The sequence below is a fragment of the Talpa europaea genome (genome assembly GCF_964194135.1).
Source record: "Talpa europaea genome assembly, chromosome: 16".
NCBI lineage: Eukaryota > Metazoa > Chordata > Mammalia > Eulipotyphla > Talpidae > Talpa > Talpa europaea.
Genome location: NC_140084.1, coordinates 715455 through 742132, shown reverse-complemented (window position 1 = coordinate 742132; position 26678 = coordinate 715455). Strand labels below are relative to the sequence as shown.

Here is a 26678-nt window from a genome sequence, read left to right as displayed (position 1 = left end):
GACCCCAGGCAGCTGCCAAGAGATGGGTGGGGGATGGGGGGGCAGTGGGGGCTCTGGACCGGCCAGCAGGGGGGAGGGGGTGTCACAGGAATTGGTCTTTGGGGCTTGGGGAAAGGTGGTGGGGTCCAGGCTGCCCAGACTGGGAGGTGCAGTCAACTCAGATACTGGGGGGTGGGGTATGCAGCTGAGCACTCGGTGCCCCCCAGTCTTGTCTCTGGGCCTGGACAGTGGGAGGCTGGGCAGGCAGAGCCACAGCCCAGGTGACTAGCTAGGCCACACCCAGCCCTCTGTTGTCCAGGTGCGCCCAGCTCCAGAACTGCTGACCCCACTGAGCAGGCCGGAGGGTGGGCGCAGGGGGAGGCCATGCGGGCAAGCTCCAGCCAGCTCAGCCCCACCTTCCACCCGCGCACCGCACCACCTGTACATGGGGTCCCTCCGGCAGGGCCCATCTGGGGGTCAGCTGGGGCCTGGGCCCCTGATCTGGGCTGACTTGGCAGCTGTCCTGGCTGTGGCTCGGGCTCTGGCCACTGGGCACTGCACCCCCCACCCCGGGCCACACCTGCCTCCAGGTCTGGCTCAGCAGCAGAGCCTGCGTGGAGGACCGGCTCTCGTGCCCCCCACGCCCACTGCCCGCCCTGGACACAAGCACAAACGTCCCGCAAGCCCTGGCAGCGCCACTGGCCCCACAGCAGGGCTCCTCTCCCTGGGTCTGGAACGTTCTTTCTGGGGCCCCCAAGAGGTGGGCCGGAGTCTGCCCCCACCACTGGCCTCTGTCCCGGCCTCCATCACCGGTCAGCTGCGTTGTCCTTCTCCGGGGCCGGAGTCTGGCCCCCTGTGCCTCCAGGAGGCCGTCAGAGACTGATGGTGGGTCCCCGAGGCGTCCCCACACCCAGAGCTGGGGCTGAGGAACAGAAGGCACCGGCACGACTTAAGGGTCCAATTGTTTTTCTTTAAAAATGAACAAAAAGCCCCACAAACAAAACCAGAGCTCCCCACCCCACCCCAGACACATGTAACAGATTAGCCACGAGCAGGACGAGACACGGAAGCCACGCAGGGCTGGACGTGGTCCCGGCTGGGCGATGTCCCCGCAGGCGCGCATCCGGGAGATGGGAGGACGCGAGCAAGAGCGGATGGCCGGCGGGCTCGGCCACATCAGAGACGAAAACCACACGCAGGCTGACGGGGGAGGAGTGGCCCCGGCGGGCTCTGCCTTCTAAGGTGGCACCCCCAGGCTGCGTGGGGGGACGGCCAAGCCCAGATGAGAACACACCGTGACCCCCTCCGCCGGGTGCACCTGTCCACCAGTGGCAGAGCACACGGTCACCCGCCCTGGCCCCGGGGGAGCAGCAAACACTGGGGGGGGGGGCGGGGAGGAGCAGGCTGTGCCCCGAGACGTGCGCATGAACCCGCCAGGCGGCCAGGCAGCCGCTGTCTGCTTGCAGATGACAAAACCGAGGCCCGGGCCGAGCCAGGGACGCAGCTGTCTCGCACAGGTCATCTGGCCTCCTGGGGCCGCCTGCCAGGGGTCTCACCCAGTGGGCAGAGATGGCCCCGAGGGCCGGAGCTCACCCCTGGCAGCCTCTGCGGAGCTGCGCGTGGTCTCGCAGGAAGGCTGGGTCTCCTGACCTCCCCGTGGCCCCGCAGAGCAGGAGGGAAGGCCGGTGGGCTGATGCCTTTGTACCTCAACACCTAGCCCAGGCCCCCCAAGCCGCCTGCCGGGTTTCTCTGGTGTCCATCGCACCGCCTGGGATACGCAGCCTCAACCAGCTGCTCGGCGTTCATGCAGCCCGGGGTGGAGAGCGGGGAGGGCTCCCCCGGGTGCAGCGGGGGGCTCAGCACAGCACTTGGCTCAGAACATTTTGGGGACAGATGGGGGTCAGTGGCTAAGACGGCCATGGCACCTAAGAGGGGAAGCAGGGGGTGCCCGGCCATGTAGCGTCTGTCACCCTGTTTCTAGACTGCACGTGACCGGCACGTCTGAACGCGCTTAGCCGGGGTCCTCATAGGGCCACCAGGCCAAGAGGGGGTGCTGGCTGCGGCTCGCTAGAGGCCCAGCTGCTCAGACACCGGGCTCAGAACGCGGCCCTACTGCGCACTCCGCCAGCCCCTCCTCTCAGGCAGACAGGGGCTGAGACCCCTGCTCCAACCTGGCCAGGGAGGGCTCTGCCCAGGGTCTTTAAGGCAAAAAGCAACTGTCCCTACTGTCCCCACACCTGCAGCAACGAACACCAGGAGCTGGGCAGGGCCTGTCCTCGCGCACACCCACGTCCCGTGCCGGGCGGCTCAGCACTCGGCCTCCGGCTGTAGCGTGGGGCTCTGCGCCTCCCAGGGTCAGGCTGGCCACACCAGGCCCTCGGGGGCCCCGCACGCTGCGGGCAGCACTGGGAGTTGGGGGAGATTGTCCCACTGCTCCCCCTTCCCCAATTCTTTAAAAAATAATCATCTTGGTAGCGTCCATAATTTAAGTTAAAAAAATAACACAAGTGGGTGGAGGAGGGCAGGGGGAAGACCCCGCGTGACGGGTGCCGGCAGGCACTGCCCGGGCTCTGCCCAGCGCCCTTTCTGCACGCCGAGGGCCCTGCTGATGCTGCTGTAGTGTGGCGTCCTGCCAGCTTCTGTGGTGGGTGCCGGGCCCGCAGGGGAGGCTGGTAGGTGGCAGGCCCGCGGCTGAGCTGCCTGGATGACGGGCAGTTCACCTTGGAGGGGTGAGTTGATCTCGAACGGTCTCTTGACATCTTCTTGGCAGCCTCCAGGCCACTGGCCTATGTCTCCTGGGGCACCACCTGCATGAGCTTCTGGCACAGGACAGTGGTAGAGACTGCGGGGAGGGAGAGAGCAGAGTCACAGGGGCACCACCTCCGCGGGTGGGGTGGCCCCGCCTGCTGGGAGCACCTGCCTGTGGCTCCCTGGAGGAGCAGATAGCGGCCTGCTCCTGGTGCAGCGAGTCGCCCTGGGGTGCACACACCCCATGCCTCAGTGCCCAAGGTCTAGTCTGGCCTGGGGGCTGATCCTGGGGCAGCCGGTCACCAGCTGGCAGGTACCAGGCCCGGGGAGAGGAGGGGAGCACGCCTGAGGCTGCCAAGCCCTGGCCCCCCACAGGGTGAAGCAGGGGTGCCGTCAAGGGGCCCACAGACCCTCCAAGCACCCACTCTGGGGCATCCCCCTTTGGGCCACTGCTTGTGCTCTGAAGGGAGGGTAGTGGGGGGTCAGAACCGGGCATGGAGACGAGGCCCCAGCCACTGGCCGGTGCCCACGAGAACAGGGGAGACGGCCATCCTGGGGGACCACAGGCCTGGGGGACGTGGTGGGGGCGGCTTTCCCGGAAGTGGCCACACGGACAGCCGCTGGGTGCAGAGCCTGCTGGGCCCCGGGAGCTTGTTTTCTCCCACTCCCCCGCCCTTCTGGGTCAGCGGCTGTTGACGCCGGCGCCAGCCAGTGGGACCCCTTCCTTGGCACCAGCGGCCTGCTCGCTGGAGTCCTTGTTCTGAAATTAGCCGGTGCCAAGCTGAGTGCCTTATCCCTGAAATCTACGGGCCAGAGGCCAGTGCCCAGAGCCAGGTGGGTGTCGCCCACATGGACGCCAACCACTCGGGCCACGGCAGCTCTGTGGGCCGGAGGCGGACTCACAGATGCCCTGCAGGAGCCACTTGGGCTTGCTCTTCCACCAGACGCCGAGGAAGTACACGGGCAGGCCGCTGAGCGTGATGGCAAAGCCGATGCCGCACTCCACGGGCGTCTTCCAGAACGAGACGGCGATCAGGAAGAGGCAGGCCAGGATGAAGAACACCGGGAGGGCCAGGTTCACCTGGACGGAGGAGAGCGCTGTCACCCACGCCCCCCTCCCCACCCCGGCCCTGTCCCCACCTGGCCGCCCCGGCAGCCACCTTGATGGGCCGCTCCAGCTCGGGCTTGGTGTAGCGGAGCCACAGCATGCCGGCGATGGCCAGCGCCACGCACAGCCAGTTGAAGAAGCTAAATAAGTTGATGACGGAGAAGATGTCTTTGGAGAAGGCGTAGAACAGGGTCATGATGCACTGCAAGCAGAAACCGGGCCGTGAGCCCGCGGGTGCCCAGGGCCCACAGGAACCCCGCCTGGGCAGCCCCGGAACGCACGCGACCTCAGAAAACCCCAAGGGAGGTCGCCCGGGAGAGCTCAACACCCACCCGGGGCTCCGCAGGGAGGCTGAGCACAACCCCGGCAGAAGGGCCCAGTGTCCGGCCAGTGCTGAGACCTGCGTGCTCAGGGGCTTTGCGCAGACCACGCCACTCGCTGCGCCTCCGGCGTGAGGCAGAGCCCGGCCTGACCCCTGCCGACGGGGACGGAGGGAACCAAGAGGCCTTCCCCTGCTGCCCCTCTCAGCTCCCTCGCCCTGGGCACAGCTGGGGCCGCCCCGTGAGGCCAGGGCAAGCCCATGTCCCCAGGACAGGCCCCCTGCCGCAAGCTCCCCCTGCACCCCGGCCGGGCCTTCAGCTGGGCAGCTGGTGGCCACCACCCCTGTTGAGACCGCCGCCCAGCTGAGCCGCGGGGATTCCCACCCCTCGGGGACCCCGGGACAGGGCCGGCTGCCCAGCGGGCCTCCGCGTTTGGGGTGATTGGCTCCATAGCGACAGAGCAAGAGCACGTGACTCGAGCGCAGGAAACTGCCCGCGATGTGACCTCAGCGTGGGACGTGCCGCCTTGTGCCCGCGCAGGTGACACAGCCGCACCCGAGCCCCGGGAAGCTCTGGGCTGGCCACAGAGGGGGCTCCCCAGGGGGCTGGCTGCTCCCGCGTGTGCTCCAGATCGGAATCTCCCCACAGCCTCCCACGTTATTTTTGGATAAACAGCGGCCTGTGGCGCTCAGTGGAGCGGGCGGTGCGGAAACACCCGCGCTCACTTACCTGCTGCTTCACACCAAGCTCGGTCTGTAGCCGGCGACATGGCGGCCCAGGCAGACCACACCCCCAGCAGATGGGGTGCACGGCCCGCCCCCCGCACCCCCCCGCCCCGGGACCTTCGCGCCGCTCGCTTACCGTGAACACGAGGGCGGGCATGGGCGTGAGGAGCCGCGGGTGGATCATGGACAGGATGGAGGGCAGGTGGCCCTCTCTGGAGCCCACGAAGAACAGCCTGTGGGCCACAGCGGACGTCAGCCCCCGGCCACGCGACCCCAGGCTGGGCAGGAATGGGGGCCTGGCCCTGGCCCCACTTGTTAGACTCTTAGCTCACGTCGGACGCGGGGGCCCTTCTGGGTGGCTGTGTCCCCCACAACCTTGCTGGCCGGGGGGAAGCCCAGGGCTCTGCCCTGCCCCAGCCCTGGAGGGTCACACAGAACGTGTCAAAGGCTCTAGAAGGACACAGCAAAGTCCCCTCTCGGGGGGCCCCCTCTACCTGCAAGCTCCAGCAGCAGCGGCACTGCCGACCCCGCTGACCCTGCCTGGCGCAGGGCCGGTGACAGGAGGCAACCAGCGCTCACCTGGACGAGGTGAACAGGGACCCATTGACGGAGCCGAAGCAGGAGAGACCCACGAACACGGGGATGATCCAGGACATGACGCCCAGGTGGCAGTTCCCGAAGTCCTGCGGAGACCTGCCCTGAGCGCCCCGCCCCCGAGGCAGGCGGTGCCCACGCCCCAACCCCGCTGCCCCAGGACCTTCCACAGGCTTGGTTGCCCCTGCCCTTGGGGGATCCCTCAGAGGCAAATTCTGGATCTGGGAGGACTGTCGCATCCCGAGAGCAGGGCCTGTGCTGCCCTCACATGTGGACACCTTTCTCGGCATCGCCAGGTGACCTTGACCTAGTGGGCTTCCCCGCGCCCAATAGGGGCTGGTGCTATCAGTCAGGCGCTCCAGAATCCGCTGGGGAGACACACTCGGGAGGCAAACCCGGGAGTGGGGTGTCTCCACCTCCCTGCCCAGCGGCAGCTAAGAAATGCCCCTAAAGGGCACCCCCCAGACAGGGCCGGCTCGCCAGCACGCTCCAGCCCCCTCGGTCGGCCACCGCCATGAGCTCGGGGCTGCAGCCCTGGGCTCTGAGCCCGCTCTGGCTGCTCAGCAGTGGCTGAGACCCGACTCCTCACATACTGGGACAGGACCTCCATGTCCCTGGAGGCCCCTCCCTCCCAAGCCGGTCGGAACGACTATGCTGGGACCACCCAGACCAGCTGGCCTAAGCCGGCCCAGGGTAGCTGGCTCTGAGACCCCGCGTCCCAGGTGCAAGCAGGCCCAAGAACTGGCACCTGCTCAGCAAGGGGAGCCCGCTGTGCCTCCTTGGTGGGCATGCAGGCGCAGGGCCCGCCTCAGCCTCTCCCGGGCCCAGCCATGGGGGCAGTGACACCTTACCACGGCCACGGCCTCTGAGGTCAGCATCTGCTCGGTGGACAGGGTGGTGAAGTAGGCCAGGTTGGTGAGCACGTACACCAGCGTGACGATGGGGAGGGAGATCATGATGGCCAGGGGCAGGTTCCTGGAAGGAATGGAGGGTGGCATCAAATGCAGCCCAGGAGGGGACCCCGGTCCTGAGCCTCACGTCCCGGAAGGAGGAGCACCTGCAGCGAGGGCCTGCCAGCTGCTGCGGCTGGGGTGGTGGGGAGAGCCTGCCCCGGGCTCCACCCGCCTGCCTCGGCCCTGCCTGCGACACGGGGCTCCTCCCCAGCTCTGAGGGGCATCTAGCTCCGGGGTACACAGGCCTGCTGGGAGGCAGGTTTGGGCCAGAATCCAGCCCCCAGCACAGTCCTCACCTCAAGGCTGCCCCGCCCCACCGTGGCCCTGCACGCTGCTGGGCTGGCCCAGTGGCCAGGATGGCTTGGACAGACTGGCCCCTCCCTCCCCTCACATGAAAAGCCGAGAAGGCCCGCTCACAAGCATACCTGTAGGGGTTGATCATCTCCTCCGTGACAAAATTCAAGTAATTCCTGGAATGCAGAGCAGAGTTTAGTGGTGCACCCTTCCTGGTCTTCGGGGGAAGGAAGGCGGCCCCCACAGGGCCCTCCTACCTGCTCTGGGCCGCTGGAGGGGACCCCTCACCCACCACCCTGGGCCCTGGAGCTCACAAAGCAAACCGCGCCCGCCAGCTGGGCCCACCCTCCCTGAGCCCTGTTCTTTCCAGGGGCAGCCAGCACCGTCTCTGAGGCAAAGGCGTAGCCTGGCCTGAGCAGGCTCACACCCCTGGGCATGAAAGCCTCAGGGTCCGAGGCAACAGGGGACAGTGACGCAAAGGGCGGCTCTGTTGGGACCCAGTGTGCACGTCAGTGGCCTCCAGCGAGCGCAGGTGGCCCTGTCCATCCCCTGACCCAGCCACCACACAACTATTCTCAGGCCCAGGACAGTTGGACTGAGAGCAGGGGCTGCGATCAGAGGCCCAGGGGATGGAGAGTCCTTCTAGCAGCTGCAGGCCGGCATTCCACTGCCAGCGGGGCCAGGGCAGGGCTGCCAGGCCAGCTTTTGCAGCCCACATGCTTTCTGCCCGTGGGTGAAGGGTCACGTAGAGGCCATCCGCTCAGCGGCTGGGCATTTCAGGAATCTCAGGAGCTCTGGGGGAGGACGGCCACTCTCTGAAACTGCCTGGATTTCTGGGTGCCCAGGGGCCCAGCCATGCGTCCGAAGCGGAACCCACCATCCCCCGTAGGCGAAGAGGCCGCTGTACAAGGCCAGCACGATGTTCCCCACGTCCAGCTTGGTGCCTTCAAAGGCGTTCTCCGGGTCCAGATTGGAGACGCCACCTAGCAAAGGCCAAACAAACAGAAAGGAATGCAGGGTCAGAGAGCAGCACAGGGTCACGCCAAGAGTTCTGGAATGTTCCTGGAGGGAAACACGGTAACAAACAAAAATGTCGGGTGAAAACTTTCCAGAGACAAATTAAAGGCACCTGTGGAGCAGCCCAACATGCACCTCCCTGACGCGCCGGGGGCTGTCTGCACACAGGGTGGACATGAGGACAGCAGGTCCCGGCTGGGGTGTGGGGGGGGGGGGGTCCACTGGTTGCCTCAGAGAAGGGCGGAGAGCTCCGGGGGATCCAGGTCTGCACTGTGTTCCCTCTGCCAGGAGGACCAGGGACGCCGGGCCCAGGCCTCTCACTTGTGCAAGGCCCCGGAAGCACAACCTCCTGTCGGCTACCGCGAGCACAAAGTGACCCCAAAAGGACCGAGACGCACCCCAGGACACGGCCCCTCCCAGCGTGAACGAGGGGACGGTGCCGGTGGGGTCGCTGCCGCAGGAGGCGCTGCCAGGGTGGAGACGGTGGCCTTCCGGACAGTGCGCGGGGCATCCTCAGCCTTGGGCCTTACTCGGGACATGGTGTGGCCTCTGCAGACCATTTCCAGAGGGACAGCGGGACAGCAGCTGGTGCGCACAGTGTGAGCGTGTGGTGTGCAGGTGCGCTGGCAGCGCTGCGTGGGGCAAGGCCGCCGCCGAAGCCGAAGATAAATCCGAGGCCTGAGCCCCCACTTGGGGCTGCAGGGGTAACTGGGCGTGCCCAGCGAGGCCGGAGGCACAGGTCTCTGGGTCTCTGGCTCCGAGCCCTGACGGGTGAAGGCAGTCTCCCCAGGGCGCCCGTGCTGATCTGGGGGTCCTGCCCCGGCCCCCTTCCTGGGCTCTGTCCTTCCATTTTATGGCCTCCGCGAACTCAGGAAAGAGCTGCCGGCTGCAGGGGCGTCGGTTCCACCAGGGCTGCGCGGGTTCAGCTGGTCCCCCAGCCCTAAGGCCGCTCTGCGCAGGGGACAGGGTCTCCCTGGGGTGCCTGGGCCTCATTTCTGAAGTCCCAGGAGGAAAGCAACATCCAGGCCTGTTTACTCCCGCCATGGGGAGGCCGTGGCGCGGGCAGCCCCAGACGTTCCCCTGGGCTGTGCCCACCCCACCATCTCCCTGTTCTTCCTCCAGCAGCCGCCCCAACCTCTGCGACCAGCACACAGTGACAGACTCTGTAGACCCCTGGGGTTGTCGTGGGGATGGGAGCTGGGGTGCAATGCCCGGGGAAGCTCCCACAGCTGGTCATCCCAGACGGGAACCTGCCCCGGGCTGATGGCGAACACACCACCCATGTGCCTGCTCCCCAAGGGCCGGGGCTACCCCTCCCCCGATCCAGCCCCGCTGTTTCACCAGGGCCCCAGGCACCAGCAGGCCAGGGCTGAAGGGCCTCAGTCCTCCCCGGACCTGGGCTCCCAGGGGGGCGGCAGGACAGGGCCGGGTGGACAGACGGGAAGGGCAGGCCCCAGGGGAGCTGCGTCTTTCTCCTGGTGTTATAGAGCAGCCCCGATATTAAACGGGTTCCCCCTAACACTGGGAGGCAGCAGAGGAGGAGGATCAGGCCGGGTATGGGGGCCCCATGGCACCCCCCCTTATCGAGGCCTCCTCCTCCGAAGACTCAAAGCCTCCCCCACACCTGCTGCCCGAGAGAAGAGAAGGCGCAGCCCCCTTGGGTGGCCCTGGCCAAGCGCTCTGCAGCAGCCTCAGAGGCCTTCGTGCCCCTTCGCTGCCTGTGCGTCCCTTCCTGGCCCTGAAGTGCAGGGAGCACAGGCCCTGCCCGGGCCCCCCGGCCACGACCGCAGAGGCAGCCTCGCAACTGCGGGCCTCGGCTGCCTTGGCAGCCTGGCAGGGCCCAGGGACCGCGGCTAACTGGGGTGGGAACGTGCAGAGCCCCCAGGGAGCCGCTTTCAGGGAAACAGCCCAGAGGCCTGCGTCACGCAGACACCGCCTTGGAAACCTCCAATCCCAGGGAGGGGGTCCCGCCCCCGTGAACCGTCCCCCACAGGCGCCCGAGGGCCCTGCAACCGTCCCTCACCACAGGGGCCCCGCCGGCCGTCCCCGGACCTCGCCTGGTCTGTGTCGGGGAGGGCTGGTCAGGGGCTCCTCCAGGCTTCTCTGGGCCCCAGGCCGGGGGAGCCCAACCCCTGTGACAACCCCCAGCCTCGGGCCACTGGCTGCCCCATGCTGTCCCCTTGGCCAGTCCTCCAGCCCCTCTGGGGAAGGGCTCAGGACGCGGCCACTAGCCAGTGGCCACTAGCCAGTTCCCACACTGGGGGGTGTCCGCTGCACTGCGACCTTCCACCATGGCCCCCAACGCCCCAGATGCCACCTCATGGTCCCTCATGTTGCGGGGCGCACTGAATAGTGTCCCCCAAACTCATGTCCCCTGGGAACCTCAGAATCTGACGTGACTGAAAAGGACCGCGCGGTGGTGCCGAGAAGCCCGACCTGGGCTCAGTGGGGGAGGGCGCGCTCGGCCCACAGGAAGTCCGGGGGCAGCAGAGGGGCAGGCCCGGAGCCCAGCACACGGGGTCGTGGTGCCGCAGGTGCCAGCAGGAGCCTCCACAGTCTGCAGGGAGGACTCCTGCAGACAGACCAGGTCTCCCCGCGGTGGGCCAGAACCTCTAGTCTCCGCTCTGCCCCCGACACGGCGGACATGGGGCAGACACGGCCTTGGGCCTCACCGCTCCACCACGGGCCAGGCGAGCAGGTCCTCGGGCGCACCGGGCCTCAGGCCTTGCCCTCAGAGGGGTTGCCCGAGCCCACCGCTCAGCCAGCTGCTGGGGCCGTTTTTGTCAGGGGATGGCAACAGGGCCGCCTCCCTCCAAGACAGGCCCTTGTCATCTGTTGCAAAGTCCCAGAGAGGGGCCCCTGGGCCTCAAGTTTAGCCAGACAGGAGGCGCTCCCCAGCTACAGGCGAAGAGTCCCCGACATCTGGCCAGCTCAGCAGCCCCGGCACTGGGGACCAGGCCAGGAGATGCAGCCTCTGGGGATGCAGCCCACACCCGGGTCTGACGTGAGGTTGGGTCTGACGTGGAAGGGCCGGCTCGGGTGGGGGCTGGGGCTGCCCTGGGCAGGGGCAGGAGGCTCCCTCTCCTCCAGGCCTGCAGGGGGTGGGGCGTTTCTGGGCCACTGTCTTAATCTGCACGCCCGTCACCACGCCAGGAGAAGCACGCAATTCCCCACCGGACACCCAGGCTCCAGCAGACACAAGGGCCCCATTGTGTGTCCTGAGAGGGACCTGGGTACAGGGACAGGCCATCCACACCCCACTCCCGCCCTCCGGTGTGAACAGGGACAAAAGCTGGGGGAGCTGGCCGGCGGGCACATCCTGGGCAACTGAGCGCCCTCTGCCCATGGCCCCTTCATCACATCCACCACCAAGTCCCCACCCATCCAGCCCTCTGTGGCCTACCCCGGCCTGCACAGCTACCCACACCCTGGCCCCACCCCCCAGCTGGTGTGGTGGCTCCAGGACATGAAACGCCAATGGGTCCCCACCCACCTCCCCCACCCCCCACCCCCGCCCATTTTCCCCAGGGCGGGAAAATCCAGACACCGGGCCTGGCCCCCAGCCAGGTGGGCAGTCTTAGCTCCCCCCACTGCCCTCACTCCTTCTGCCCCTGGTGCCAAGGAGGGGGAGTGGTCCAAAGTCAAGACAGGGTGTCCACCCCAGGAGCCTGAGGGGGACAGTGTGAGGTCCAGGCTGCAGGACGGCTGCCAGTCCAGGCACAGTCTAGCCCTGGGTGGACAATCTGGCCCGGCCCTGACTCCAGCACCGGACCCAAGGGGCTCACGGGGCCGGGCAGGCTGCCCGAGGGAAACAGAGGCAGCCCACGGTGCAGGGGAGCCGCCGTGTCCAGAGGGGGGCATTCACCCGAGAACAAACTGGAGCAGGAATCTTGCAGATGCTGCAGAGTCCCGAGTTCAGAAAGGGATTGCGGGGGGCGGGGGACACGGGTGTTTCCGGCAGCAACAGAATTATGAACATTGTGATTCAAGCTGAACAAAAGCTCTTTGCTGTCCTGACTGAAATTTGTTTTTACAAAAATCAGGTTTCCCTGTGTTTCCTCCTCTGGCCGGAAGAGGACAGTCCCAAGGCAACCTGCTGGAGGGCGAGGCCGGGGGGGTGCGGACGGACCTGGGTCCTCACGAGCTGAACTCCCTGTGAGGCTGGGGGTGACCAGACCCGACTACCTCCTGGCTGCTGGTCACCAGTTCCACACTGCGAGCCAGGGCAGGCGTCCCAAGACATCCCAGGACCCTGAGGACCCTGGTCTGCCTGTTCCCGCCCAAGGCGCAGCCCCTGGCTGATGCGGTGGCCGAGGGTGCAGTGGAGCAGAGCTGGAAGGGGCTGGGCTCGTCCCAAGGGCCGGGAGCCTGCTCAAGGCTGCATACCAGTCTACACAGGGGATCAAGACCCTCTGCCCAGATGGTCTGGATTCTTGGTTCCACTTTAAGAGGCCAGTGCAGACCAGCCCCACGGGGCTGGCATGTGAGGGCAGGCACGCTGGCAGCCTCCACAGCCCCACGCGCACCCGGTTCTTCTGAACCATGGGTGCCCCCGACAGCCTATGTGAGGTGGCTGTGTGGCCTGTGGGTGGGTGCGGTGGGGAGAGCAGAGCAGTCAAAACTGCAAGGATGTCATAGGCAGATACCCCAGGATGTGCATGTGGGGGTACCGGGCACAGCTGCCCCCAGGGCGGGCGAGGGGCAGGGTCAGCCATGGGGAGGGGCCGCTGTCTGGCCAGGACTGCTTGCTGAAGGCCAGCCTGCTGGGTGAACCTGCCAGCCCCGTGCCCATGTGGGTTGTAGCCACGTGGCCCCCCACAGGAACAGCCTCCAGGGCCCACTGGGCGAGGCTCCATGGAGACCCCTGTCCCACCTGCACCCCAGGGAGACTGAGGAGTGCTCTTGTGTCCTCAAGGTGATCATCTCTCCCGCTGGGGCCATGGTTCACCTCAGCCACGCCACTTCCGGAGGCCGTGCCACAAAAGCCGAGAGCGCCCCCGCCCGCCAGGCACCTCTGCCCAGAGCCGGTGCACCGGGTCCAGACAGCAAGGAGGCTGTCCCAGGCTCCCCACCACGACCCAGCCATCGCCCCGTGTACCCCGACTCACCCTTCCCAATCTGGATGAAGCCCAGCAGGATGATGAGGGACAGCGCCCCCAGCTTGGCAGCCGCGAAGACATTCTGCACCGAGGTGGCGACCTTCACGCTGTAGCAGTTCACGGCCGTGAGCAGGACTGAGGAGACAGCAGGGCAGAGGGGGTCAGTGTCAGCGGGGAGCAGGTCCTGGGATGAGGCGACACCCCCAGGGCCCTTAGCTCCTTCTAGGACTCTGGCTTCCTGGGGCTCCTCTTACCCAGGGGCCAGTCTCCAGGGTCAGAGCCGAGACCCACAGGTGCCCCCAGGCGTCATAAAGGGTCTTTCAGCCTCCTGAGCAGGCCAGGAAGCCCCCTCCCTTCCCACCGGCAAGGTGCACCCTGCCGATCCCCTGGAGGCAGGCCCTGCACCGCCCAGCTGAGGAAGGGGCCCTTGCTGCAGAGAACCTTCCAGACAGCCAGAGAAAACAGGAACATCCTGTTAGCACAAATTCCCTTGCCAAGCAAGTGGGCCACCTGAGGCCCAGGCCAGCCTCCACGCAGGCAGCACCAGCTCCAGCGCAACAGAGATGCCTCCCCTGACCCAGGGGACTCATGGGTGTGCAGCCCCCCCAGGTGTGCACCGGAAGGGAAGCGGGGGGGGGGGCCCACAGGTGTGCAGGAGACCCACAGTGTTCAGCATCTTGCTCACACAGACACCCCATGGACTCACAACAAGGCAGACTTGAAAATAAGGCGCTGGTCACTCCCACACTGACCTGTCCCATTTCGCCACCCTCTCCCTGCCCCGCAGCTGGAGGGGAGCTCCCAGGGCCCAGAACCCCACTCCCTAAATGCAGCACCATGATGCTTGGAAGCAGCCCAGGGCCTAACCCACCAGGAAGCCAGCCCAGCGGAGGGCTCTGCCTGGGACGGCCGCAGTTAAGGGGCCTGGGAGGCCCCTGCTCTTCCCACACCACCAGCTGAGGCAGGCGGCCCTGGGGGCTCCCCCCAACTACATGTGTCCTTTGTGATGTCAACTCGAAGGCTGGGCCCGGGACTAAGTGAAGCCACGCTGACTGCCCGGGGACCGCCAGGCAGGAGGCGAGCAGGAAGCTCCCCATGTGCTCTGGGTTAGGGCGCCCGCGGCCCATCCCCCTGGGAACTGCGGCCCCACCCGGCTCTCTTCAGCGCCTCCACCTGGGTGAGAGGGTTCGGGTCAAAGGGTCTGGAGGGCCGCTGGTGGTCCTGCCCTCAGGCCGGCCCGGACCCTGTCCAAGGTGCTGCGGCAGACCCAGGCGTGGCCACGACCCACCCCCAGCACGGTGCGGGGGTGGGGAGAGGCCCCGAGAAAGTCCAGCCCCAAGAGACTCTCTGGGGGCCTCGGCCCAGGCGGACACCTGGCGCGCCCTCAGCCCCGCCCGCCCGTGCTGCCGCAAGAGGCTGGCAGATTGCATCACGCAGGCCGGGTGGGCGCGGCCCGAGCCCAGCCCCGCCCGAGCCCAGCCCCGCCGGCAGCGCCTTGGGGGTCCCTCTGCCGGCCGACCAGGGCTGAGCGGCCAAGGAAGCCTCGGGGGTCTCTGCATGGCGGGGAGCCCCCCCAGGAGCGAGGGGCCCGCCCTGCGTCCCGAGCCCGGGCACCTGCCCAGGCGCCCCGTCTCCGGCGCTCTGGGGTGGGCGTGGGGTGCAGGACAAAGGCGGCCACTATGGCTCCCCGATAAAAAGACTGGGATGGAGTTTGCCGCTCAGGGGCTTTGGCTGAAGAGCAAGCGACTCTCTGTTATTGTCCACCCAGTTCCTTTTTAAATATCAAAGTGAGACGTTATCTTAAACAAAGAAGAATTCATGGGGGCGCTGTCCTCCACCTCACACCCGTGTGCCGCGGCACTGGCGGGAAGGGCGGCTCAGCTGCTGGTAGTGGGAGGAGCCAGCACTCCCCTCCCCCAAAGGAACTCAGGAGAAAGTTCTCTGCTGGGCCGAGGGGGAAGAGCAGGTAAACACGGGGCACCACCCCAGGCCTGCTTCTCGGGGGCTCTCCATGCTGGCACCCCCAGATAAGCACGGCTGGGCTCTGGCTGGGTGACAGCTGGGGTCCCAGAGATAAGGCCCCGGGGAAGAGCGGGTCTCTGTGCCTCTGCAGAGGGAGGCGGGAGCAGCGGGAGGGGCTGAGCAGAGCCTGTCCCCTTCAGGGAGTCCACCCCAGCCTGCTCTGGCTACAGGGTGCCCCCCAGCCGGCAGCAGGGGCTCCCAGCGCCCGTGGTGGGGGGTCTCCCGCGCGACCTCAGGACAGCGGCGCCTGGAGTCCTTGTGGGCAGGCCACGTGGGGCACCCCAAGGAGAGCGGCCCAGGGAGCCTGTCTTCCTTAAAAAAAAAAAAATAACCAGCACAGAAAAGCAGCCAAAGCAGACCACCAAAGCCGCTGCCCCGCTGAAGGCAAAGCCCGCAGGGTGTCACCAGGCCCTGGGTGGCATGGGTGCCAATAACCAGCAATGCCGGCCGCAGCGGGGAACATGGGCGGGGACGGAGGGCGGAGAGCGGAGAGCGGGTCCCACCCAGCCTGCAGACTAAGGAGGAAGTCCCAGCCACTCTGGGTTCCCCCAGCCAGGCTCTGACAAGGTGCTTTCTGGCAGGGTTTTGACGCTGGGTAAAGAGGCCCAGGCCTGGCCAGTCTGGGCGCCCCGGGAGAGTGTGGCTTCACACTCATGGGCCCAGCCGTAGGGAGCTGGCTGTGAGGCCTGGGACCCAGGCCATGAGCACCGGAGCCTCAGTTTACCCAGAGTCCCATCGCCAGGCCCGGGGCAGGAGAGGATGTGGCAGGGGCTGCGCTGGTTCCGGGAAGCTGGGCCACCGCCTGTCCCTGGGGGCCACTCTGCTCAGGTGTTAGGACCCGGCAGACATGGCCCGGGGGGCTGCCCCGAAGGAGTCCAGTGGCTCCAGTGGCCCTCTCCTGCCTCTGCCAACCCCACCTGGCGGGGTCACACAGGGCTCCAGGGTGCTCGGTGGACAGGGGCCTGGGATCAGCAGCCCCCTCCGCTCTAAGCCAGATGTCCATGGGCTGGGGTGTCCCCCGGGCCCTGCATTTCTCATTGCCAGCCTTGAAAGTGTTAGGGGGAAATATGTCCCGAGCTAATCCCATGCTGGCTTTGTGGACGCCACCCCCACTCCAGACCAAAGCCATCAAGACAATGGGAAAGACACATCCCGTCACCACCAAAGGGAGGGTGGCTGGGACCTGAGGGTGGAGTTGGGCAGCCAGGTTGGATATAAAAACCAAACACGTGGGCCTTGGGGGGCTCGCTGTCGCTCGCCTCCTGGCTTCAGGGCTCCTGGCTGGCGGCAGCTCTCAGAGCGCCATTTGGGATTCCAGATCCGCAGATCGGGTAGGACGCATTTAAAACTTGGTCTCCCACTTTTCTCCCAGAGCTGGACATTTCCTCATTTCCCCTTCCCTTGTCAATAAACCTTTCATTAACCTTTCGCGTGCGCCTGCAGTGGAGCATTGATATGTCCTTTTAAGCGCGCGGGTGAAGACCCACAGTCATGCACCCCGTTTTGTATCGGGGTTGCTCTACAACAAAAGCTCCCACCCGTTACGAACAGTCTCCTACCAGGCTGGCGGCAGGTGCGGGGGGCTGGTGTGTGCCCTTCCCACCAGTGAGGGCTCAGGACCCGCTGCAGGCGGGTGGGGATGAGCCCCAGGAGGACCCACCTTCCTCAGGCCCAGGAAGCAGTCCCAGGAACGCCGCTGTGCGGGGGGGGGGGGGGTGTTGGGGGGGGTCTGCAGAGGGAGCCAATCCTGCGGGGGGGTCTGTGGCCGGTGGGGACCCCCCAGGGCAGGAGGAGGGAAGCCTCAGCCTCTCCCGCGCCTGCTGAGCCACGGATCTGCAGCAGGAGGAAATGACTAACGCGGGTCAGCTCTCCTGGCCCCGCGACGGCCTGGACGCCTCCTCTCCCGGGCGACGGGGCTGACGGGGCTGGTCTCGGCAGCCCCACGAGCTCCCCGGCCCAGGCCGGAGCGCCGCCAGCACCTGATGGGACGCGCCAGCCGAGACGCGGTGAAGAAGGCAGAGTCAAAGCGTCAGCCCTGAGGTTGGGGCCCCCGACGGCCTCCTCCCACTTTCCCCACCCTCAGACACAGTCCGGGAGAATGGAGTCCCGGAGGGTCCCGGCCCTGGAAACTGCCAGGACCCGCAGGAGGGCCACCCCTCCTCTCTGCTGCTGCTCGTGGCCTGGCCACACGCGTCCACGCTCCCTGCAAGGTGGCCGCCGCCACAGGGACGCCTCCCTCACACCCCAGCCCTCCACCCCCCGCCAGGCCGGCACCTGTGCTCTCCCACCACCTTGCCCCAGGCCCCGGCCAGCCTGAGCATGGGCCCTCCCGGGAGGATGGCAGGGGCTGAGACCCCCAGTCTGCGCCGGAACCCCCTGCTTAGAGCCCCGGTCCCTGTGACTACAGGATGGGAGGAGGCTGGACACAGACCCTCACCCGTGTGCCTCGGCCCGCCACCGCCACCCACCTCGGCCCTCGGCCCGGGCCCTGCCCCCTGCCCGTCCCCCCAGCCAAGGGGGCATGGACCACTCCCCGGCCCCCCAGCCCCGGGGCACATCGGTCAGCCCCTCCCATACCTGGCCCCCCTCTGCAGGTCCCTCCTGGTCCCCACCGGGCTCCTGGTGATTAAAGACAAGCCAGGGGGAATCTGACCCCAGGCCAAGGGCACAGTCGGCCGCCCCAGTCGGGCTCTGCTGACAGCAGGTCCCCGTGAGGAGCTGACCCGGACCCGGCCCACAGCCTGCGGCCCTGCAGCGGCTCCCTTCTGCGCGACTGCACTTCACAGGACTCAGAGGTCAGCACCAAGGGCAGGGGGACCAGGCACAGGGCAACACACAGCAGGGATCGGGTTACCAGGAGCAGCGAGGAGGAGGAGCAGCGGGGCGGGTGGTGCTGATTCCTCACCTTGCAGGCAACCCCTACCCAGAGGGGCCTCACCTTGCAGGCAACCCCTACCCAGAGGGGCCTCACCTTGCAGGCAACCCCTACCCAGAGGGGCTGGCGCCGGGGAAGGGCAGGAGGAGCAGGTCTGAGGGACCCCACACCCGCTGGAATCTCCCTGGAAAGCTAAAAAGCATCCCATGGGCTTTATGAAAAAGCCTGGCTCTCCAGTTGGGGGAGGTGCGCGCCCCAAGAAGACAGGACAGATGAACCTGAGGTCCTCAGGGGCCCCATCCAGGCCAGGAGGACGCAGATGTGGTAACCGAAGCCCCCGGACCCTGTATCTGCCGCCCTTGGCAGAGACACACACGTGTCCCCGCAAGCCTGATGCCAGAGGGCTCCCTGCCCACCTCTGCCTCGGTTTCCCCAGCTGTGAAGTGGCCGAGGAAGTGAGAGCTCGTGTCTAAGCTGGCACCAGAGCTTGAAAGCCCAGGTCTGCTTCTACCGTCACGGGGCACCCCCCGGGCGGGGTCCGGGAGCCCGTGACTGCGGAGCCAGGGCAGCTGGTGCGCATTCTGGGGCCGTCTGCACATTCCAGTGGATTATCAAAAGGGTCCGTGACCCAGGGATAAAGGGTCAGCCACGCGGGCCCCCCCCCAGGTCACATGCTCCTGAAGGACCCCAGGGGCCTCCGCTCCCGTGAAGGGACGCGTGACTCCCGGAGGCGGGAGCCCTTTCATGTCTGGCCGGGAAAGTGTGGTTTCCGCGCTAATTACCAGCCTGGCGACGGCACTCAGCTCCCAGCTCAGAACTCAGCTGCCAGCCCCTTGGAAACACCCAGAAGCCTCTGCCTCAGGCAGCCAGGGGCCGGCCTGGCGGCTGGCAGGCGCCCAGGCCAGCGCAGGGTGTAGGCAGCCTGGGGGCAGCCGCGGCGGATGTGCCCGATGGGGCCCACACCCCAGGAGGGGGGGGTCACTGCCAGGGGCTGAAGGAGGTGGGCCGGGCGTCGGCAGGACAAGGGCACAGGGCAGATGCCGCCTGGCGGACTTCCCTGGGGATCCCCCTCTCCTTCCCCTTCTGAGGCGAGAGCGAGTCCGGACCGTGAAGATGTCGCAGGCAAGGCGGGTGGGTGGCGCGGTGCGGGCAGGGTCGAGCCCACAAACCCAGCCGCCGTGACGGCCCAGTTCAGAGCTGGGGGCGGCGGCAGGAGGTGCCAGTAGCTTCCCAGAAGCAGAACCAGGTCTGTCCACCGGACCCCTGGGCACAGGCCTCAGAACAGCCGCTGGGGTCCCTTCTGGGGCTGAAGGCCCAGGTAAAGGGTAAACTCTACGAGCCTTGCAACCCCGCTGATCCCCACCTCCACGAGAAGGCAGGACACGCTTCCCTGAGCCACAAGGGGTACAGGGTACCCCCGCCGTGACGGGCTGCCTGACTGTGCGTCCTCACCTGCGCACTTACAGAAAGAGTCAACGGGGAGGGACGGGGCCCATAAAACCTATTTGTGGGGTGTGTTCAGGACATCATTCCCCCAAACACGACCACGCTGGGGGGACCCAGAGTCCATCCCCAGCCACCGGCTATGTCCGGTGAGGCTGAAGGATGCCACTGCCCCACACAGGCGTGTCCCGGCGGCCCTCCCAGCAGGCCAGGCCCCTCCGCCCGGAACGGGGGAGGAGGCGGCAGCCCAGTTCAGTCACCCCCTCAGCCCAGGGAGCGCCCTCCTTGCAGACTGTGCCAGGCCCACAGGCGGCACGTGCCGGGTGAAGGGTAAACTTCAGGAGCACAGCTTTATCCCCGGCCTGAGACCTCAGGGAGGGAGAACATGGGGGACTTCACGGGGGCAGTGGTGGGAGAGTGCTCAGCAGGGTGCACCCCCTGCGCACCCTAACATAAACACAAACTTCGTGTGGTTTTCCAAGGTGTTCTCAGATGTCCCCTACAAGGGTGCCCCTCCCCGGGCGCCCGGAACCTCTCCGTGCCAAGCGGGGCAAATTCTGAGCGAGCGGTGGACCCGGACGAGCCCCTTCCGTCCTACAGCCAGGCCGACTCGCCCGGCTCTGCCTGCAGCCTACTGCTCCCTGGTATCACAGACCCCCCCAGGCCCGCGCCTTCTCACGCGGCGGTTCAGAGAAAAGGAACCGGGGAGGGCGGCTAGTTGCCCTCCCCATGTGGGAAGGGGGCATGGTGCACCCCTCTCCACTGCCGGTCATGCTGCGGGGCCCCGAGTGCTGCCGGGGCGGGTGCCCCCAGGCCCCAACCCCAGATCCGCCCCCACAATTGACAAGCTTGAGGCCAGAGGAGACCAGAGAGCGGCCGTCTAGAGCACAGCTCTGTCCCTAAGGTGGGGGGAGCACGGACCCCATCTCGCAAGGAGGACGCTGGTTGGGACAGCTGAGCTGACCAGGCCCCTGGCCCCCGAGGCCGGCACCCACCCCCACGGCCAGCCCTGCTCGAGTCCTCAGTCCAGCTGCACGTGCTGCCGTCACGCCCGCTCAGGGTCTGGACCCACATCGCTGAGACTCCCCAAAGGGCACATACTGTCCCCTCGGCCCATGTGGCTGCTGCTGGGGTCTGAGGGCTGGGCGGGGCCCTGGGAGCTGGCAGGCCAGTGCTGCCCGCTGCCTTCTGCTCACCCCCATAGAGCAGGCGTTGAAGTTCAGGAACCCCCACCCCAGCAATGGTCCCCAGGCTGAAAGCCCCAAGGGCAGCACAGGTGGTGGGAGTCAGGGCCCTGCAAGCACTGAGCCGTGCCCGGACCCCACCAACAGGACCCCAAACTGTGCAGACCGCGGGCTCGCGCGGCCCCAGCGGACTGCTGTCTGAAAGTCAGCGCCGGCAGGTCCACTCCCAGGCCTCCTTAAGGTCAGCCGGGGTGGGGGGGCAGGACCGGCCACAGTGCCCGCCACAGGCCAGTGTAGGTCAGTGGCATCTGGCACATTTGCCCCTGGGGCCGGTGAGAAACCTACTTTGCCAAGAAGCAACCCTGTCCGGCCGGTCCCTCACCGGAGGCCGCGTGCCACCAGCGCCCCGCGTGCCAGCCACGGCCCGTGCCCTCAGCACCCTTTGGGACACCCCAGCCCACCCCCGCCCTCTCAAATTCACCCTCAGTCAAGCGCTTTTGCTCCCTCTGGGCGCCGCGGGGGCTGGGGCAGCGGGGGCCGGCTCTGCCCGGCTTCCTGCGCCCGGCACCAGTGAATGAATGGGGTGTCGCGAGCGTCCCTCCGGGCGGAAGTTGCCTCCACGTGGCGTCAGCGTTGGGGCGCGGGGAGGCCGCGGAGGGGAAGCGGCCGGGCAGGGCAGGGTCCTGCCGTCCCTCGGCCCGGCCGGCAGCCGAGCGCAGGGGGGTCTGGGCCGCCGCCCGGGGGCGGGGGGCCGGGGGGCCGGGGGCCGGGGGGCCGGGGGGCCGGGGGCCGGTACTCACGCACGCACAGGCAGGCCACGAGCTTGGCGGCCGCCTCGGGCACCGGGCAGCTGGGGAAGACCGGCTTGAGCAGGTAGGTGGCGAAGACCTGCGCCACGATGTACTGCGAGGACGGCCGGATGATGAGCAGCTCCACCCAGAGCTTGAGGAAGGCGGGCAGCGCGCCGTACACCTCCAGCACGTAGGCGTAGTCGCCGCCCGACTTGGCGATCGTGGTGCCCAGCTCGGCGTAGCACAGCGCGCCCGCGATGGACAGCAGGCCGCACGCGGCCCACACGGCGAGCGCCAGCCCGGGCGAGCCCGCCTCGCGCAGCACGCCGGTGGGCGTCACGAAGATGCCCGAGCCCACGATGGTGCCCACGATGATGGCCACGCCGCTGGGCAGCGCGATGGTGCGCCGCAGGGCCACGCCCTCCGCCCCGGCCCCGGCCCCGGCGCCGGCGCCCGCCGCCAGCATCCGCTCGCGCGCCTGCCGCTCCTCCTCGGCCGCCGCGGGCGCCGGCGCCGCGCGCCGCTTCGGGCCCGGCCCCGCCATGCCGCCCGCCCGCCCGCCCCGCCGCTGCCGCCGCCCGCCCGCCGCCCGCCGCTGCCGCCCGCCGCCCGCCCGCCCGCCGCGCTCCGTCCCCTGCCCGCCCGCCCCGCCGCCTTTATAGGGCGGCCCGCCCGCCCCGCCCCGCGCGTCATCGCCCCGCCCCGCGCGTCATCGCCCCGCCCCGCGACACCGCCCCGGCCCCGCCCCGCAGGCCCCGCCCCGCGCCGCAGGCCCCGCCCCCGCGGGCACCTGTTTCCCCCCCCCCCGCGGCCCCCCGCCGCCCCCCCACCCCCCCACCCCCGGCGCGCCCGCCCGCGGCCCCGCGGCGCCCCGCCTCCCGCCGCCCTCCAGCGGCCGAGCCCGCGCCCCAGCCCCGCCCCTCCCCGGCCTGGGCCCCCGCGGGAGAGGGGTTCGCGGGGCGCCCCCGGCGTCCCCAGCCGACCGTGCGACCCGCCGCTGCACACGGGCCCTGCGGCCCCGCCGTCCGCTCTCCCGGGCTTGGCAGGCGCGAAGACTGGGGGGCAGACTGGAGGGGGACACGGTGGGGGCAGACGGTGGAGGGGGAAGGCGGTGGGGCCACCCGGCCGCAAAGGCCCCGCGGGGAGTCACGGCAGAAGCCCGAGGGCGGGGCTGCCCCCCAGTGCACCCCAGTGCTGCTGCGGCCGGCCCAGAAATCCCATCTTCCCCCCAGGGGAGCGTCCTGGCCGGGGAGCGACACTCGCAGGGAAGAGCTTTGGAAGCAGCGACCCGGCTCTGGGACTCTGGGACACCGGCACCGCATGGCATCAGTGACGCCAACACCGGCCCTTCCAGAAAGAGCCCCCGCATGGCTCAGGAATTCCAAGCAGGCTCAGGGTGCAGGTGCTTCGCCCGGCATTCCCCAGTAAATGGGGAGGCACCGCAGGCGAGAAGACCACTGAGGGGCCCAGTGGTCAGAAGAGGGGGTGCCAGAGGCCCAGTCACCAGACCTGGAAGCCACCACGAATGTCAAATACCTGCCAGTTCAGTGGACACGGACAGGAAGCACCGGGAGTCCATCTTGCAGGACTTCAGCCGATGCTCCGCACCCCCCAACCTCCCCAACCTCCCCACCCCAACGTGTTGGCCGGCCGTTCACCTCAGCGTTGGGAGGGGCTGGAATCTCAGCCACAGAAACAACACAAACGTGGGCTCTGTAGGTGCCGCCTGAACCGCCGGGCAGTAACCAGCATCTGTCTCCTTGTTCTTCTGGCCTCCGGTGGCCCAGCGCGGGGCAGAGGGGGGCGGTCACCTGGCCAAGGGCCGGTCCAGGTCCCAAGCTTCTCTGTCCTTGAGCCGCCGCTGCACGGGGCCCCAGCGCAGGGCAGAGTGCTCCCCCCAGCGCACGGACTGACCCTTCTGACCACCACGAGTCCAGGCACCACAGGGACCGGGGAGGACCCAGGGCGCTCCAACCCGGCTGTTTCTGGGCGAGAACTCAGGAGGCAGGTGGAGGACCCAGCCTGGACCCAGATGGGTGGCTGCCAGGCAGGGAGATGTGTCCCCAAAGGGTGCCCCAGGCCGGAACCCTTCCGAGACCCCAGGGCTGCCCCACCACGGCTGATCTCCACCTGGTTTTCATCTGATAAGGCCCCACTCGTCCTCCAGCCACCAGCTTTGATGAGCACAGACCTCCCGACAGGCCCATCTTAGATATGACAAGGGTAAGAGGCATTTAATGCCTGAGGCTCCAGGCCTGGGGCTTGAAGCTGCTCTGGGCACTCACCCTCCAGCTGGGCAGCCACTTATTTTTATTTTATAAAAATGAAGCTGCCTTTTAACTGTATCTGACGGATCTATCCTGTAAGTCAAGGGAGCAGCACTGAAAGCGCAAAGCAAAACAGCTGGGTGGATCCCAGTGGCCGCTGCCAGGCACACAGGCCTGGAGAAGGCCGTCCCGGGACTCAAAGGAAGAGCCAGAGGAGGGGTGCTGCCGTGTCGGGGTCACCGACTCCACGCTCTCTTGATGAGGCGAGCTGGAAGGGGGCGCCAGGTTAGAGCCAAAAATTCCCAAGCTTGCTTCCCACTGAAGGCACAGGCTCTGGGAGCAGGGAGGGCGCAGCTGCCGGCCGCGCCGAGCCTTGGCGGCGAGCACCACCTGCTGGCGACACCATCACAGGCGCTCCCGCTTCGGCCTCAAGTCAGGGCTTGGGGAGGGCTTCTGGGGGGTTTCCCTCCAAAGCCTGAAAACATGCGGGTATCCTCTCGCACTCAGTAATTGCGCTTTGACCAGTTCGTCTGAGGGCGCGTGCGGTGTCGGGCTGGGTGGCTGCTAAGTGGCGCAGCCAGCGTGCAGAGCGGGGGCACAGGCGTCCTCTGTCTCAGGCGGGCCGAGGGGCAGCTGAGCAGCAGGGCGGGCGGGGCCCTTTCCCAGAGCCCTCTGTGGTGGCCGGAGTGGCCCATCTGGTGTCCCCGCTTCTGTTCTGCGGGAACCAGCTCACTCCCTATTTCTCCGGTGCAGGGTGTAACCCGAGATCTGGCTGCTGCCCCTGGGGGGAGGATGCTGCCCAGCCTGCAGGGGGTGGGGAGGGCTGTGGGGAGGCTGAGGCCTGGCGGTAGCTGCGCCCTTTCCAGAAGCCTCTTTCTCTCGGCGGGCGTCTGGAGGTTTGGCCGGCAGCCCAGGTGTCGGGCCCAGACAGCAGCTCACAGCGTTTCCCGCGGCTCTCCCGTCCCGAGCCTCCAGTGTCCTCAGGCCCCTGGTGGACCTCGCCTTGCCACCTGCAGCCACGCACACCAGGACCCACGGAATCACCTCCCCTGGGACACCTGGCGCCCCCCGCGCCCCCACTAGCCTCTGCTCAAATGTCAGCTCAAATGTCCGGGGGCCGAACACCCCCGCCCCGGAATTGCCCGGGCCTGATCCTGCCCCCGGCTCTCCGCCTCCTCCAGAGCACCGCACACCACAGACGCACCCCGGCTGTGGGTCAGCCCCCCGCTGACGCCAGCTCACAGGCCCGGCCTGCCACGCTGCCCTCACTGATGCCCTGAGGCTGGCACACTGCCCAGGGGCCGGGGCGAGGAGCGACAGCAGCTGTGCACGTGGATGGGGTGTTGCACTCTGACATGACAGAACAGGGCTGGGGCGCGCCAGGGGCTCCCCCCAGGGGGCCCGTGTTTGACGTGCAGCCTATGATCTGTGTTGTGTTCAGGGACCGACAACACCTGTGGGGCGGCCCCCCCCCCGGTTTCCAGAATTCCCTGAAAAAGATCAGAAGATTTCGCTTTGCTTAAAAGTAATTCTCCTATTTCAATGCTACTAAAAACAACATCCCCAAGTTGACAGAGGAAGCCTGGCCGGGAGAACGTGCTCCACCGCGGACAAACTTGCAGGCTTGATCCTCAGTGCCTGCTGGGGAGCGTATCTAAGTGTGGAGGAAACAGAAGACCTTTTTTTCCTGTTGACACACACTGTAACATTTCCACAGATGGGGCGCCAGGCTCCGTGCACTGACGTGTGTGGACAGCTGGGTCTCACGCTGGCCCTGGCCGTCGGCAAGGAGAGCTTCCCACACCCAGGCCTGCAGGGCCGCGCTCCGTCCACGTCCAGGAAGCTCTCGGCTCCGGGGTCTGGAGGAGCAGGTTCCCGAGCTGCTTGCCCGGCTCCTTCTCCCTCCTCGGGGCTGTGGGCACAGCTGCTGGGGGTGTTTGTCACACACACCACCACGCCGGGAGCCCTGAGCTGCCTGGCTGAGCGGAGAGTTCCTACACGGGCCGTTGTTGCGAGCACCCGGAGACCTTCGTGTCCCGACAGCCCCATGCTGCACTGGGCTGTTCTGTTTGCTCCAGGACTGCTTCATGCTGTTCCGTGCTTGTTCCGTGCTGTTCCGTGCAGCTCCATGCTGTTCCATGCTGCTTCGTGCTGTCCCACGCCTGCTCCACGGTGCTCAATACCTGCTGTCTCTTGCCATTTTCTCTGCACTTCTCAAATAATGGGAGTCAGTAATTCTCTGATTTGCGGTGCATTTCCAGGGTGCAACCTGCAGCGGCCCACACCTTGCCTTTCTTCTCCTACCCGCCGAATGTTACATCACTGCTAGACACACCGCGGCTTTGGCGGAGGAGCCCCCGCCCCCGGGCTGCCCGAGCAGGGCAGAGTGTGTGCCGGGGCGGAGAGGCAGCCTCGGGAGGAGTGCAGCGCCATGAGGAGAGGCTGCCTCTCGGGGCGGGGCCGGGAGAGTGGCAAGGGGCGCGTGGGCTGTGCCTGGGGGCAGATGGAAGTGACTGCAGCACCCAGGGAAGGGCGTGCCCGGGAGGGAACAGCACGCCAGGGTCCGGAGGCAGCGCCCGGCACCGTCTCCCCTGGATGGAGCGACCATGTGGGACACCGCGCCCGTGGGCTGGCGTCCCGGGGCACCACGAGCTGGGGACGAGCCCGGGCACAGACCAGGGCTGGTGGGGACGAGGGGGCACCCCGGCAAGGAGCAGCGGGGACGTGCCACCCAAGCACGCCCTGGCACAGGTGGCGTGGAGGGAGCAGACAGGGCTTCCGGCCTCGCGTGCGGGCAGTCGGAGTTCTGGACAGGGACGCAAATGGCCGGCCGGCCCCCACCCCTGCGCTGGGCGAGGAGAGGGGATGGCTGCTGGAGCAGGGCCTGGGACCGGGAGCCGGTTCGTGGCTCCGGGGGAGGCGGGCAGCGGCGGAGCGAGGGCCGGTCTCGGGAGGGAAGCTGCGAGGTGGAGTTGCCCGGAGGGCCGGGAGCCGGGAGCTGCCTGGGCGCTGGGTGGATGGCGCCGGGGGGGGGGGGGGGGGGGGACATGCCAGCAGAGGGGACAAGTCCTACAGAATGGGGCCGGCTACCGCAGGTGTACAGCTGTGCCCCGGCTTCCCGGAGGTGGGCTGCTTTGGCTGAGAAGAGGAGGAAAATGGGGTGGGGGAGCCGAGGTCCAGGCCTCTGGAACAGCTGGTGCGGCCCTGGGGCAGGAAGGGCTGGTTTCTCGGACGGATGGGCAGGGGGTGGCGGGGGCAG

At 67.6% G+C, this 26678-nt stretch overlaps 1 protein-coding gene across 2 annotated transcripts; it reads right to left on the bottom strand.

Annotated features, from left to right (window-relative positions):
• Nucleotides 1-2765: 2765 nt before the first annotated feature.
• SLC7A5 (solute carrier family 7 member 5) lies at nt 2766-21696 on the bottom strand (the record flags this gene model as incomplete). Of its 2 annotated transcripts, none has more annotated exons than XM_084257688.1 (10): nt 2766-2821; nt 3631-3808; nt 3888-4037; nt 5017-5113; nt 5460-5563; nt 6326-6449; nt 6853-6897; nt 7599-7704; nt 12811-12972; nt 21162-21696. In XM_084257688.1, 10 exons carry the CDS (start codon nt 21694-21696, stop codon nt 2766-2768), a joined length of 1557 nt encoding a protein of 518 aa, XP_084113814.1. The 2 variants fall into 2 exon arrangements, with proteins under 2 accessions (XP_084113814.1, XP_084113815.1); XM_084257689.1 differs by having other exon boundaries at nt 12847-12972.
• Nucleotides 21697-26678: the final 4982 nt, after the last annotated feature.